This window comes from Rhamphochromis longiceps, linkage group LG14 (genome assembly GCF_057381845.1).
Source record: "Rhamphochromis longiceps isolate RC_006_pf linkage group LG14, R_longiceps_female_GT1.1, whole genome shotgun sequence".
Taxonomy (NCBI): Eukaryota; Metazoa; Chordata; class Actinopteri; order Cichliformes; family Cichlidae; genus Rhamphochromis; species Rhamphochromis longiceps.
The window spans coordinates 42,681,862-42,697,198 of NC_140570.1; the positions used below are offsets into that span (position 1 = coordinate 42,681,862).

Here is a 15,337-nt window from a genome sequence, read left to right on the forward strand (position 1 = left end):
TACTTCAAACGCATTCAAATAAACCCTCTCACACTGAGACTGATATACGTTCTCCACCTTACCCATTGTAAATTTCCACACAGTTTTCGTTTTGCACCCTATCCGGTGCATTCTTGTTCAAAGCCTCTCATTTTACTCCACAGGATTTGATTGACAGACTGATTGCCGTGAATTCGGATGGGAAGATTCATTCTCTCTTCCACTACGAAGAGAGTCACACATTCGGCCTAAGGTGGGATTCATTTTTTTTTTCATATTACTTAACATCAGTGGGGAAGTAGACGATATCAGATTATCACCTGGTGACTGCACACACACTTCAGCCTCTGGCAATAGGAGACTGGCATGGTGACGTAATCGGCCTTAAAATGCGGCCTTTAAGGCTGCAGACCCTGAATTGGGATACAGCCTCTGAATCGCTGCATCTTGTAGCTGTGTCGTCTTAAATTGGTCATGTGATTTTGACGCGCCGGCGCGTCCGGCAACCCCAGAGGTTTAACTTAATATTTAAGTGTCTCTTGGTTTTAGACTAGTTGTTTAGTCTAATTTGATGTTTTAAACCAGAAAAGGAAGAAGAGGGCTTAGAATTACAGGTAAGAACCTCAGTGGTATGTGATAAACTGTAAATGTAAAGCTTACAGGTCAGTCCTCATGTTTTTAAATCAGATTTTGAGTCTGTACATGGCACATTATGCTTTTGCATGTTGTGAAATGTGCTGCAAAACAAACTGAGGTAAACTAACTGGTTTACTGTGATGGATTTAAAGTGTGTGTGACTGGTGCGCAGTGGCTGTGGTGCTCACGGTCAGAGTTCAGTCACAAAGAGGGTAACAGAGATGAATTTAAAGTTAAGGTGATGGTGCTTAGATTCATTCACAGACTGAAACCTTCACACCAACTTTATCCTGTGTCTCTTAGTTTTAGACTAGTTGTTTAGTCTATTTTGATGTTTTAAACCATATCACAGGGTTTTTACTCCACCATTTACGGGGTTTTAACAAGCAAACAAAAGACAGATCGTGATGTTTGAAAATGTTTTGGAAATATTCTTTAAAGATTAGATGTAAAATACGCAGAGGATAAATTCAATTGGTTTATTAGTTTATTACATAAGTTGAAAAAAAGTTAAACAAGTAAATAAAGAAACAACATAAAAGAAAAGTAAACAAAACAAATCGGTAAATAAAGGAAAATGGTAATAAGAAGGGAAAAAAAAAGAAAAGAGAAAACCCCAACAATCCCCTCTGAGCAAGCACTAGGCGACAGTGGGGAAGAAAAACTGCCTTTAAACGGGCAGAAACTTCCGGCAGAACCAGGCTCACGAGGGGCAGTCAACTGCCGGGACTGGTTGGGGTGAAAAAAGATGAAGGAGAGAGGGAAGAAGTGTTAGGAGAGAAGGGGAGAGGAGAGGTGAAAATTAAGATGGAACAGAGGTGGAGGGAGACGAGGTGACGTCAGCAGTAGAAAAAATAGAAAAAGTAGAAAAAGCAGGAGTGTCCCTCCTCCAGAAGAAGCGGAAACGTTTTTTCTTCTTTTCCATGAGCTTTTCCACGACCACTTTTTTCTCTAGGATGAGGGTTCTCAACTGATCGGTTGTTTCTTCAACTTCCTTCTCAAGTTTCTGGCATCTTTGCTCCATTTCTTTTAATAGATTGCACTTGTCTGTATTTTGCTGTTGTTTTTCCTTGTGCATCTTTTCTAACTGCTCATTTCTTCTTGTGATTTCTTGAAGCTTACGCTGCAGGTCTTCATTTATTTTCTCTTGTTGCTGCTTTTGTGCAAGCATTTCAGCGTTTTCACACTTCAAGTTGTCTGAGTCCTGGAGAATACGTTTTTTTTCTTCTTCCTGTTGCTCTTTCTCTTGAAGAAGCTCTTTTTTTTTGCACTCTGTTTCATCCAGCCTGACTTTCAGCACTTCGTATTTTTTCTTTATGCCTTTGAGTTGGTCCTGCATTTGTGTGACCCCTTCCTTTTTCTGTCCGAGGATTTGTGCAGTTTGTTCCATAGCTTCATCAAGCGTTCCTTGGAGCGCCTGATTCTTTTGCTCCATGTTTTGGAGATCCCTTTGCATCTCCCCAATAGTAGCATTCGCGCGTTGAAGCTGGGCAGACGTTTCTTTTAATTCAGCACTCTTTGTCTTGTTTTCCTTCATCAGGAACAAAATCTTCTGTCGTGCTTCACCAAACTTTCCTTCCCAGGCCTCACTAATAATTTTTGTGTAAGGCTGGCGTTGCTGTTGTTTTTCCAGCTCTTGATTTCGTGCTTCCAATTGTCTGCACTTCTCCTCCAGTTGAAGCTTCTCTTCTTCAATTTGTTTAATTTTTGCATGTAGGTCGGAGTTTTCCTGTAATGTCCTTTGGACTGATGAGGCACCAATGGATCGTGTCATATCAGGCTTCCCTCTTGAAGTGAGTGGCTGGCCAGACCTCGAAGGAGAGGCAGCAAGATTGTTTGTTCTTTGTTGGCATTTTCGTGGATACATTTTTAATCCTGTGCACAGTGACTCTGAAGAGGTTTACAAATACTTTCAAATATAGCTCTGGTCGAACGTTTGAAGGCTGCGAACAAACTGACTAAAACTTGCTGCTCCTGACCCCTATTTATAGAAAAGGCTCAAAGGCATGTGCTTGTGACATCATCACATGTCCTTGTGACATCATCACATGTCCTTGTGACATCATCACTCTTCATGAATCAGATTGTCACATGACATTTTAGAATGCGCCCCCTGCCGCCATCACAGTAGGCCAGACAAAGGATACAGCTTCAGCTATGGTGGTACGTGTGTAGTCGGTTGCAATGTTAGATCTCACGATCGTGAAGGCAAGAAACTGGATTAATCTTTTAATCGTTTTCCATCCTGGCGGCAACGTGAGGGATCCCATGTATCCGATATCACCAAACAAAGACGCCAGGCATGGATTGCAGCGGTGAGACGAGCGGATATCGAGTTCCGTGCAATCCCCAGCTTTTTGTTGGTTTGCTCGCGGCATTTTCTCTCCGGTGAGTTCTAAAGTAATTCATATCACTATCCGATTGTTGAGTCTGACGTCACTAGCCGTGTCTGGGCCTAAACTCTGCTGCAGGTCCATATATCAAATGATCACTGTGGCATTACTGAGAGTTAAAACACTGTCTTAAGTCTTTCATCTTTAATAAAATTATCAGCGTTCTGCTCTACCAGGTGTAACAACTGAGTTAAACATCCAGGCATCCATGACAATGGAATTTATGACATATGAGTTAGAAGTTAGCAGCAAGTTAGCTCGCTAGCTTCTATCTAAATACAATATAGCATGTCCTGACTGCGGGGTTTTGGAAACAAATTAAAACGTACAGCTTTCTTATCACTTCCAACATAAATGAAGACAGAAAACTAAACAGCAGTGACAGTGGCTGCAAATTTTACCAGGGTTTTAGTCAAATGCCCCCCTGTGATTTTACCTGCACCCTGCGATTTGATTTTTAGTTATTTTAACAGCAAACTGAAGAAAAGCCTTGACTCCGTTGCTCCACTCACCACCAAAAAGATTAACGTAAAACATGCATCACCCTGGAGAAACGAAGAAGTCAAAAAACTCAAAAGAAATTGCAGGGCAGCAGAAAGGAGATGGAGGAAAAATAAAAATAATATCAACCATCAAATATTTTCCGAGCAATTTAAAATGTACAATAATACATTAAGGAAGTCAAGAAATTCATACTTCGCCAAAATAATCAGTATTAACAAAAATAATCCCAAGGTCCTCTTTTCCACCATAGATCATTTATTTAACCCTGATTTTAACAGCTCCCAAAGAACCCCCACAGACTCGCTCTGTGAGCAGTTTGCAGACCACTTCAGGGGAAAGATCAGCGCCATCAGATCTGATATTTTATCTAATCGCGATATGATTGTAAACACATCTGAGGGCTCGATTGTACCTGAGGAGACACTGGACAGCTTTGTCCTGGTTAATGCTGAGAACTTTCAGAAGGTTTTCTCCACAGTGAGACCCACCACATGTCTTTTAGATCCAATCCCCTCTTCACTCTTTAAAACACTTTATGGATTTTTTGAGGCTGAGCTTTTATACATGATGAATTGCTCTCTTCAGTTGGGTGTCTTCCCTGCTGCCTTTAAAACGGCGGTGGTGAGGCCCCTTCTGAAGAAGAGCAATTTGGATTGTAATGATTTTAATAACTACAGACCTGTATCCAACTTACCATTTTTAAGTAAAGTCTTAGAAAAACTTGTTTTTACTCAGATTACTGATTTTCTCAATGATAGACAGATCCTGGAGATATTCCAGTCTGGATTTAGGGTGAACCACAGCACAGAGACGGCTCTCCTAAAGGTTTTAAATGATCTTAGATGTAACTGGGACGCCCAAAAGCTCTCAGTCCTGATGCTGCTGGATCTAAGCGCAGCCTTTGATACAGTAGACCACGCTATTCTTTTAAACAGACTAAAACACATGGTGGGCCTCTCTGGTGCTGTACACAACTGGTTCACTTCCTATCTCTCTGACAGATCTTTTATGGTGAGTATGGATACATGCTCCTCTAAGATCCATAAAATGACATGTGGTGTGCCTCAAGGGTCGGTTCTAGGCCCTGTACTTTTTAATTTGTATATGTTGCCTCTCGGCAGTGTCATCAGGAGGCATGGAGTGAACTTCCACAGTTACGCTGATGACACGCAGCTGTACATCTCCGTGTCTCCTGATGACACCAGACCAATGGATGCCCTTTTTAACTGTATCTTGGATATAAGATCTTGGATGGCAGAAAACTTTTTACAGCTTAACCAGGACAAAACTGAAGTTTTAATTGTCGGTCCTGAAGCTCAGAGAGAGAAACTCTTGTCTAAATTAGAGGCATTTTCACTATGTCCTTCGCTACAAGTGAAAAACCTGGGTGTTATTTTTGACTCTGAGCTTGGTTTTATCCCACATGTTAAACATGTAACCAAAATTGGATTTTATCATCTAAAAAATATAGCCAGAGTCCGCCCTATTCTCTCTCGGGCCAACACGGAGATGCTGATGCATGCTTTTATTGCCAGTCGCATTGATTACTGTAATGCCCTGCTCTCTGGTCTTCCTAAGAAGAATATTTCAACTTTACAACTCTTGCAAAACTCGGCAGCTCGTGTGCTGACGAAGACCAGAGGGCGGGCCCACATTACACCGGTTTTAGAATCGCTGCATTGGCTCCCCGTGTGTTTCAGGATCGATTTTAAAGTTCTTTTATTGGTTTTTAAATGTCTTAATGGTCTTGGGCCTTCTTATCTCTCAGATCTGCTTTTACCATACGAACCCTCGCGGACCCTGAGGTCCTCTGGTACTGGCCTTTTGATTGTCCCTAAAGTCAGGACACATACTCACGGAGAGGCAGCTTTTCAGTGGTATGGTCCTCGTCTGTGGAACAGCCTGCCGGAGGAGCTCAGGGCCGCAGAGAACGTACATGTTTTTAAGAACAGGCTCAAGACCCACCTTTTTAATTTAGCTTTTACTTAGCGTTTATTTATTTTTTATGCTTATTTATTCTATCCTGTTATTCTATTATTAATTTAGGATTTACCTAATATTTTTTGATTTTATTCTTATTCATTTTTTAATCTTCTTACTCTATTTATATTTATATTTATATTGTATCCTGTTCTTATTTATTTTATCATTTTACCCTGTATATATCGTATTGCGTCATATCTCCAGTGTTTCCTCGGAGGGCGCTCTCTGCACCGGGGCTGTTATTGACCGTGGCTGCTGGTCTCTGGGGTCCTCTCAGCCTGGTTGGGGGGCTCCTTGGCCTCCCTCCGGCTGTGTGCCCAGCCCGGAGGCTGCGGTCTGTGACCGGCTCCCGGTGCAGACGGCTCTCTGTTATAATGTTTCCTCACTTGGCTCATGCGAGCCCAGCCCAATTTTTACTCTTTAAGTGTGCGCGTGTGTGTATGTGTGTGTGTGGGTGGGGGTGGGGGGATATATGTGTATTGAGAGTGTGGGGAGTGAGTTGGAGGGTGGGGTGGGCTGCTTTTAACTATGTAAAGCACTTTGTGCTACATTTTTTCTGTATGAAAAGTGCTTTATAAATAAAGCTTGATTGATTGATTTGTAGGGTTACTGAAGTTGGGCTAGCTGGTATATAATGATGTGCTACGTGACCGCTAGTAACACAGCTATGTTAGCACAATATAAACACGCTAACTTTTTTTCCACTCGATAAAAGTTAACGTGAGTGTTCTCGGTGGTCAGGAACAAATGTAATCGCATGGCAGGATGCTGTAAAAGGACCAAACCAAAAGGCTTTTAGTGGGTTTTTTTTTCAATGCGCTGCGGTCATAGATAATGAGATAAAACATGCTAATGTGTGATGCTGCAGAACCACGTCATGTCGACTGAGTAGCTTTTGATTTGGCATTATTGCAGGCAAACCAGCATATGAAATGGATGTAACAAATCCAGACTGGGCACCAACACTGCACATGGGGCACGACGACAAACCTGTGTCAGACTCGGACCGGCACGCAAGGCGTATGCAACGGAAGCGAAAAAGAGCACCCATTGCAGGTAAACACCCCCCTCTGAAAACATACTAAATTGCTCTTATGGTACACTAATCCGCACATAACTTAAAGATGAATCACACACCTGTCATTGGAATATTGGTGTACATTAACCTTAAGTCTATGCACTATTTTTTATCTTACAGGCTTGATGATCGATGAAGGTCTGACAGAAGAACAACAACCATGTCATGGAGGCAGTGGACAGCAGTTGTGTTGGACAAGTGGAGGTTGACGTACCAGCTGCAAATGTGGACAGTGGTGATGGGAGTGACAGCGTCACGGAAGCTGAAGGGCAGACGAAGGACTGTGTGTGCAGTCAACAGGGCAGAGCAGAAATAAACCGGCTGTTGGAGGAGAACAGACTGCTTCGAGCACAGTTGCAAAAGACAGAGCTGAATGAAACTTTCTTAAAGGACGATACCGAAAAAGTAAGATATTACACTGGACTATATTGTTATGCTGTCTTAATGTCCCTCTTCAACACTGTCAAAGATTTCCTGCCAATACCGAAGAAACTGACAGGTTTCCAAATGCTCTTACTCACACTAATGCGTCTGAGACTTGATCTTCCAGTCCAGCATCTTTGTCATCTATTCCATGTGTCGCACAAAACACTGTCTTCTGTCTTCACCGATACCATTGATGTTTTGTATGCCCACTTAGGAGCACTGGTGCACTGGCCTGAGAGGCACTGTCTGCAGGCGACAATGCCTCCACAGTTTACTGAAACTTTTGGAAAACGAGTAGCAATCATTGTTGACTGTTTTGAGATTCGAACAGAAAGACCATCTAATTTAAAGGCACGCGCACAAACATACTCTCATTACAAGGGTACACAGACCATAAAATACCTCATCGGGATTACACCCCATGGAGCTATTTCTTTCATTTCCAGGGGATGGGGGGTCGTGCATAGAGCAGGGCGATATGGCCAAAAATATTTATCACGATATATATTTGAAAATTTGCGATAACGATATAACCGACGATATAATTGATGCGAGACAAAATACAACTCCACAACATTACTAGCGCAAAAAGACAACCTTCCATTTATTTTCACTTAAACAAGAAGCTGGTTTTTATGTACATTAAAGCTTTATAAAAATGTAACAGTGCAAATGCAAATTCCTTGCTGAAAGTTTAACCAAAAGGCATTTCCAGTAGAAATGGGCTGACATATCCTGAGCATAACCATGTATAATATCCACTGAAGTTAAAAAGAGGTGCTTTGCAACATTAAACTGCAGTGTGCAGTACGCATTTTTCGGACCATAAGGTGCACGGGATTATAAGGCACATTAAGCGAAACAAAGCAGTCAGATAAATCAAACTTTATTAAACTCATTCTTCTTGCTTCCTCCACTTCTGTACCATTGATTCATTAATGTTGAATTCTCTGGCAGCTGCTCTATTCCCATGTTGTTGCAGTATATTAATGACTAACCTGGTATTGTGGATAGATTATCTCAGTTGTTCTCCTGACTGAAGTTTGGTCCGTTTACAGCATCCTGCCATGCGATTGCATTTGTCTCTAACCATGAAGAACCTTCACGTTAACTTTTATAAGTGGAAAAGTGTTAGTGTTCGTCCTCCAGCTTCACTGTTTATGTTATGCTAACATAGCTGTGTCGCTAGCGATCACGTAGCACATCATTATATACCAGCTAGCCCAACTTCAGTAACCCTACAAACGTCACTGCTGTTTAGTTTCCTGTCTTCATTTATGTTGGAAGTGATAGCAGAGCTGTACGTTTGATTTTTTTCAGAAATCTCTCAGTCAGAACATGCTATATCATGCTTAGGTAACTAGCGAAACTAGCGAGCTAACTTCCGCTAGCTTCCTGCTAACTTCTAACTCCATTAAATGTAATAACTTTTTGTTTTCATGGAAGTTAAACTTTATAGTTACACCTGGTAAAGCAGCAATGCTGATCGTTTTACTAAAGATGAAAGAATTTAGACAGTTTTTAACTCTCAGTGATGCTGCAGTGTTGTTTGACCTGAAGCATACGGAGTTTAGGACCCAGATTACTCCCAGATTTAAGAGCATCTTAGTCCGACAAATACGACAATAACGACGACCGCTTGCATGTTCTGCAAAAAAATGTGCTTTGTCGTGTATCTGACAGACAAACACCAAACCAGTTCCACATCACGGAAGTTGCACCATTTTTACAAACCAATTCTGGTTCATCTGTTTCACTCAACAATCGGCCATGTGCGTATGAAAACAAAGGCACTGCGCATGCGCGTTTTACTCCCATTCTATCGCGATATTTCATTTTCCTATCGTTGCCTAACATTATACCGGTATTACCGTGAATGGTATAATATGGCCCAGCCCTAGTCGTGCATCAGATAAACACATCATAGAGAGATGTGGCATTCTTCAAAAGCTGTTACCAGGGGACGTAGTATTGGCTGACAGAGGCTTTGACATCAGAGATGCTGTAGGAATGATGTGTGCGGAGGTCAAGATTCCAGCTTTCACAAAAGGCTACTGTCAACTTGATGCAAGGGACGTTGAACAAACGAGAGCAATTGCCCACCTGAGAATTCATGTTGAGCGAGTAATAGGTAGTTTGCGCAACAAGTTCAAAATGTTACACACAGTCTGATTACTCTTATCATGTGAGGCTGAAGACACAACACTTCTTGATAAGATCGTTAAGGTTTGCTGTGTTTTTGTTAATATGTGCCCCAGTGTTGTTGTCAAACCAGGGCCAAATGACACTTGCTCCTGTTGAGTATTCTTAAAGCTGTTCTTTTGGATGTACTGTACATTGTAAATAGTTGTACTTTGTGTGAAGTTGTTTTAATAAAACAAAAAAGAATAGTATATTTGTTTGTTTTTCTTTATTATAGATCTATTCACATGTACACAGCAATCACATAAAAATGAAATGCAAACTATTTACATCGCACCACACAGCTGTCATCAATCTTTAACCACAACATGAAACATTACAGGCTATTTAGAGCAGCACGTTGTTTCGAGAAGTATTTCCCAACAAGTTCAGGAAGGCACATTTTACGAAAGAAGTCTTGTGCTTTCTTTAAGCGCGGTTTCCAGAAATCCACAGCAGGGAAGACGCGAGTCACAGCAAGGTCTCTCTGTGTCCACACAACGAGGCCACAGTGGCTGGCGCCCGTAACAAAGACTCAGCGTCTCTGTTGTGTAAACACGCCAGTGATTGGGGTAATGTGGGTGACTGTGTAGTGTAGTTGGTGTAATAGTTTTCGACTCCACACAGTCACTGCTTTGCTGTGCTTCTGCAGCGTATCCAGTAATGGTGACAAATCCTCCAGCGTTGCAATAGGAAGCTGCTCTTAAGCGCAGAAAGAATTGTTTCCAGGGATTTCTATTTGTATCCAGCTTGGCGTGCAGGATCCTTTGTGTAATCTATGCTTACATATGTATTTTACACACAGACAATGTGAAAAATACAACACATTGCTATGGATTGATGCTGAAAGTGCTAATTGCACTAAAAAATTTAGCTGAAAAAAATAACACCAACTAAATAGATAAGCATGTCTGTTAACAAAAACCCCCAAACGCTTTACCCAACTGGGGTTTTTCAACTACCTCACTGACAGAATGAGCCCAGGTATTGCCAGTGCCACTGATGGAAATGAGCCACAGCAGCTCTTCAGCACCTACAAATGAGACCTGCCCACACCAACAAGCAAGAAGGGAGACCAGGTGGCGAGCATCGCCACACTTTCCAATCCAATAAACTACCATTGCAGTTAGTAGTAAGTGGTTGATTAGTGCAGCAACAACAAAAACACACTGAATGTCATTTTAAAATACACAAAATGTTTTATTTTACATTCTATCGAAGTTCCTGCTGGAAAGTGCTGTACTGTACAAGATGCTTCCCTCACCGCAAACTCAGGTTTACTGCTGGATAAATTTTATTTCCACATTAGTCAACTCAACAACCAAGACAGAGCACAATAGAGACAATAAGGGGGTGGCTGTAGCTCAGGCGGTAGAGCAGGTCATCTGCTGATCGGAAGATTGGTGGTTCGATTCCTGGCTTCCCCCAGTCTGCATGCCAAATATCCTTGGGCAAGATATTAACCCCAAATTGCTCTCCGATGCATCCATCGGAGTATGAATGTGTGTGAATGTTACTTAGAAAGCACCTAGAACAATGTGCTTGTGCGAATGGGTGTGAATGGGTGAATGCACAAGTTGTGTAAAGCGCTTTGAGTGCTCAGAAGAGTAGAAAAGCGCTATATAAGAACCAGTCCATTTACCAATATGTGCACTGGTCTAATGATGTTTATGGCTCCCAAAGTATCGAGTATTGAGGTCTATTGCACTGTTGACTATTTACAAAAGTATTGCACAAAAGGTATTGCACAGTGAGGTGAAGAGGCACTACAGCTTAGTTGTTCCCCCCTCCTTTGTCCTCCTGTTTCCCCTCCCTCTCCCCTCCAGAGAGGAGTTAAACAGTCTGATGGCGTGTGGGACAAAGGAGTTTTTAAGTCTGTTAGTTCTTGTCTTGGGGAGAAGCAACCTGTCACTGAACAGACTCTTCTGGTTGTTAATGGCCGTGTGCAGAGGATGCCTGGCATTGTCCATAATGTCCATCAGTTTCTTTAGTGTCCTTTTCTCTGCCACTGTCACCAGGGTGTCCAGCTTCATGCCGACCACAGAGCTAGCCTTCCTGATCAGTTTTTCCAGCCTGGATGAGTCCTTCTTTGCTGTGCTGCTCCCCCAGCACACCACAGCATAGCACTTTAAGAATCTAAAAGATAACAAAATCTGATAGGTAAAAATAACATTTTGAACCAACTAGGTGGTTCCCAAAAATCTGGCGTGCTGTGAGTCCTTAAAAAAATTGAGGAAACCGGAAAAGTAGCAGGACTAAATAACTCTGTACAGCAGATGAACTGTATCTGGAAATCATGTCCTTAAGATGTAGAAAAATATAAAGAAAAGCAAAGACTTGAAGTACCTGAGAGATGCACTGGCCCTTTAATGGATCCATCTGCTGTTTGCTGAAGCCTCATCAGAAACGGTCTCAGTGGAAGGCTGTCAGGAAGCCATTTTTAGTGAAGAGAAACAGGGAGAAAAGGCTGAGGTATGGTAAATTACACGAGAACTGGACTATATCAGTGGCAACAGGTCTTACAGCATTATGAATTCATATTTGACATTTTTGGTTCAAATAATTGTTGATATGACTCCAACAGAGGGTGTTTACATCCATCTGTAAAACACGATGAAGGCTCTGCCAGTGGTGTTGGGAATCTTGAGAAAGCTGATGGAAATATGAACCAGATATTAAGATTTTCATTAATCATGCAGTCCCAGCTGAAAAGCATCTAGTTGGAAAAGGCATATTTTTATTCATTACGACAATGATCCCAAACACACGGTGAATACAATAAACGTATACCTAGATCAGTCATGGATTGGCCTCCCCAGAGCCCAGACCTCAACATTTATTAAAGCAGTGTGTTCCGGAAAGAGAGAGTCCAGGCTATGTTCGATAGTAAAGGTGGCCATACCAAATATTGACTTTCAAGTACATTTTTGCCTTATGTACTGTATTTCCATTTATGTTTGCACGTTTCAGTGAATTGCTCTGCCTATTTCCCATTTTCCCAGCAGAATATAACGAAATGAGGATGCCTCAAGACTTTTGCAATATTGTATCAGAAGGAGAAAAAAGGTGACAAATGTCCCAGTTCTTCGTGGTTAATCTTGTTAATGTTGCCTTCTGTTTTCTAATGGTTTCCTGCCAAAAACCCTAAAAAAGTGTTCTCCAACCTCGTGAATTGAAAACACTGGATTTGTTATAGAATAACTTCTAATTAGCTATTATTTCACAGAGGAAATAAGATAATCGATAAAAGAAAAAAAGACGTGAAAAGGAGACAATAAAAGAAGCCCCTTCCTTTCCCACATGTGCTAAACTTAGAGCCAAAGCCTCACCCTGCCGCTTTCCGCTTCATTAGAGCTGTTTAAACAAAACAAGTTTAAAATAGGGTTTCTATCTGAAACAGCACATGCAGTTAAAAGGCCAATGTGGAAAATAAATCCTTGTGATTATAGTTGAACAGGAAGCAGCACTTGCTCTGCCTTTCAGCCCCATTGAACAAGACGTCAGCAGCTCTATGGAGGTAGTTTAGTCTTTTTTACAAATTCAAAATTAAATATGCGAGCACTCAAAAATTAAGGTTCACTGAGAAATGTCCTCATTTTTTAAAAAGAAAGGCATATTCCTTGTTATTTAATACAACATTCAATTGATCAGAAATGTTAGAAATCATGGTAAATGGGCTCATCAATACAAAATCATGATTGTCTTTTTAATTGTATAACTTTGTAGACTACTTTTCCCAAACCATCACTCTAGTGCTCCACTGGCACCTCGTATTACTTAATGCAAGTAGTTTACAGGTGTTGTGTCGTGTCTTTCTACAGATGTAGAAAGGTCAGCTACTCAAGAGACCTTCCCCAAATCTCCCTCATCTTCATCTTCGTCAACGAGGCTCTGTCGGTGATCCTGCGCTCAGTCCACTCAGCTGTCAATCACACACTTGCTCAAGGAGGTCATCCTGGTGGACGACAACAGCGATGACGGTCAGTATAGATTAAATATTTTCTTCAGCTAATACCAAATAAGAAGAGTGGCTTTTTCGCCCTCTGATTAGAAGATGGTTTATAGTGAGTGAAACACAGAATTTCCATCTAAAATCCACTGAGTCATCAGCAGGATTTCTACTGAAAGCAACAAAATACACATCAAATTGTCATTCAGCATCCCAGAAATAATTATCTTATACAATAAGTGTCATGTAACCTGAATATAATTATATAATTAAGTTTTATATTATTATAAAACTGAAACTAGTGAATAACCTTTGCACTGTCCTCTTCCTGCTGTGACAAAACAAATTTCCCACGTGTGGGACTAATAAAGGTTATCTTATCTTATCTTATCTTATCTTATCTTATCTTATCTTATCTTATCTTATCTTATCTTATCTTAAAAAGGTGGCGCGGTCGTTGATGCTCAGGAAGCAGTAGACCCCCGTTGGTGTTGTTTAGAGTGAGTTGGAGCTTAAAACAGCACCGCAGGGAGCTGAGTGAGAACTTTTATGTCATCTCTCTATTTGCATGTGTGCTTCTGTATTTCTTTATTTATCAACTGTGTTGTTGTGGTGATGAATTTGTATGTTTTTTATGTTTGTTTTCAGCTTTTGATAGTGTAGCAGTGACAATAGTTGGCATACATTAGTGGTTATTTAGGATAGGATGAGCTAATAAGCCATCATGTCTTTGTATTTTGCTAGGAAAATGGGAAATAGATGCAGCAGTTTACTGAAACTTGCAAACATAAGATGCCAGATGCATCTCTCAGGTTGTGTGTCAGTTTTGTGTTATTTCTTAAGGACACAACTTTCAAATTCTGTTCGTCTGCTGTAGATGTTTTTATTTAAGCTGCCAGTTCTTTTGTCCTCTACTTGTTTAGTTTCTTGACATATGTCAAGTTTTTGGCTAATAGCTCTTTGGTAATCACCTTGCTGGTGTGTTATCGTTGTCATTTTTTGTGCAGGAAACAAATTGTGTATTTGTGACAAGCTGCTGGTAATGTGCCAGTAACGAATTTGTCCCTTGAGTTAGGTGCCTTTATTATGTGTGAATGATTCATAGGAACAAACAAATAAAGGACTGCACTGAAAATTATAATAAAATGATGTCCAAAGAAAAATTTGAAGGAGCTTCAGAAAGCCTGAAGAACGTGAAATAAATTACAGAATTAAAAGACAGTTCGGTTCCTTGGAAGCAAAATGTAAAGACAAAATGTTCACACATGGCTCTATGCAACTAAATAAGAGCTTTAGGATTGTCTGAAAGTATTTGTTTGGGTTTTTGCTCGTAATTATCTGCTCCACTCTATGTTCACCTGTTCCTTATTACCCGGCTGCTCTAAAGTGATTTCTGCCAATCTTTGTCAGCTCATCTGTGAGCTTGTTTCACTCATGCGCTCTGCAACAGTCCCTCATGTTATTCTCTGCTTCACAGGTTTTTTACTCATTTTCCACCCCTTGGGCTTTGTTCTCCCAATATCAGCTTTATTTAAATAAGCTTTCTTTATGGTGGTTTTGCTGATTTTCTGTATTCATTTGGAAAAGCTTACAAACCTAACACAAATAATTGGGGTATAACCCTCAATCTCATTGGGCCTGTTTGAGTGCACATATGTCAATGAACTTAAAAAGGGCTAGTATGTGCACTTTGCTAAAGAAATGCTTTGATTATATATATATACAGTGAGTATATTTTCATAGGTACAGTGGGGCAAAAAAGTATTTAGTCAACCACCGATTGTGCAAGTTCCCCCACCTAAAATGATGACAGAGGTCAGTAATTTGCACCAGAGGTACACTTCAACTGTGAGAGACAGAATGTGAAAAAAAAATCTTAGACTCAGACCCTGTGACAAGGTCTGTGAAAACCACGTTTTTATGCCTGAAATACTACAGTACTACACTCCCACCAGATGAGCTCATGCAGCCTGTCACGAACCGGGACATACAACCATGACAAAACAGGAGATGCACACACAATTTATTGTGTTATTAATTTAGATCAACTGTGCTAATATAGTATACCAAAATGAAAACAATAACTCAAATTTCAGATATTTGAGGTTGTGCTGAAAATAATGGTGCCAAATAAGGCAAGAAAAACATATTTTAAAGGTGAAATATAGAGGTAAAATCAAAAATAGTCAAGAACGGCCAATTATACCC

General features: G+C 40.7%; 1 protein-coding gene and 1 long non-coding RNA gene across 3 annotated transcripts; one reads left to right on the top strand and one right to left on the bottom strand.

Moving 5' to 3' along the window:
- Positions 1-1,712: 1,712 nt before the first annotated feature.
- Positions 1,713-9,392, top strand: LOC146654904 (uncharacterized). Of its 2 annotated transcripts, XM_085380859.1 has the most exons (3): positions 1,713-3,003; positions 6,411-6,551; positions 6,694-9,392. In XM_085380859.1, the coding sequence occupies exon 3, from the start codon at positions 6,739-6,741 to the stop codon at positions 7,522-7,524; it is 786 nt and encodes a 261-aa protein (XP_085236985.1). In that variant the 5' UTR covers positions 1,713-3,003; positions 6,411-6,551; positions 6,694-6,738; the 3' UTR covers positions 7,525-9,392. The 2 variants fall into 2 exon arrangements, with proteins under 2 accessions (XP_085236985.1, XP_085236984.1); XM_085380858.1 differs by lacking the exon at positions 1,713-3,003 and having other exon boundaries at positions 6,022-6,551.
- A 967-nt stretch (positions 9,393-10,359) lies between these two features.
- LOC146654905 (uncharacterized) lies at positions 10,360-12,226 on the bottom strand. Its single transcript, XR_014907315.1, has 2 exons — positions 11,527-12,226; positions 10,360-11,316 (listed from the first exon to the last, which is right to left on the bottom strand). It is a non-coding gene; the product is annotated as an uncharacterized LOC146654905 (long non-coding RNA).
- Between the last annotated feature and the right edge of the window lie 3,111 nt (positions 12,227-15,337).

Coding starts and splice junctions, on each gene's coding strand:
- LOC146654904 (XM_085380859.1), top strand. CDS start 6,739: ATGGAGGCAGTGGACAGCAGTTGTGTTGGACAAGTGGAGGTTGACGTA.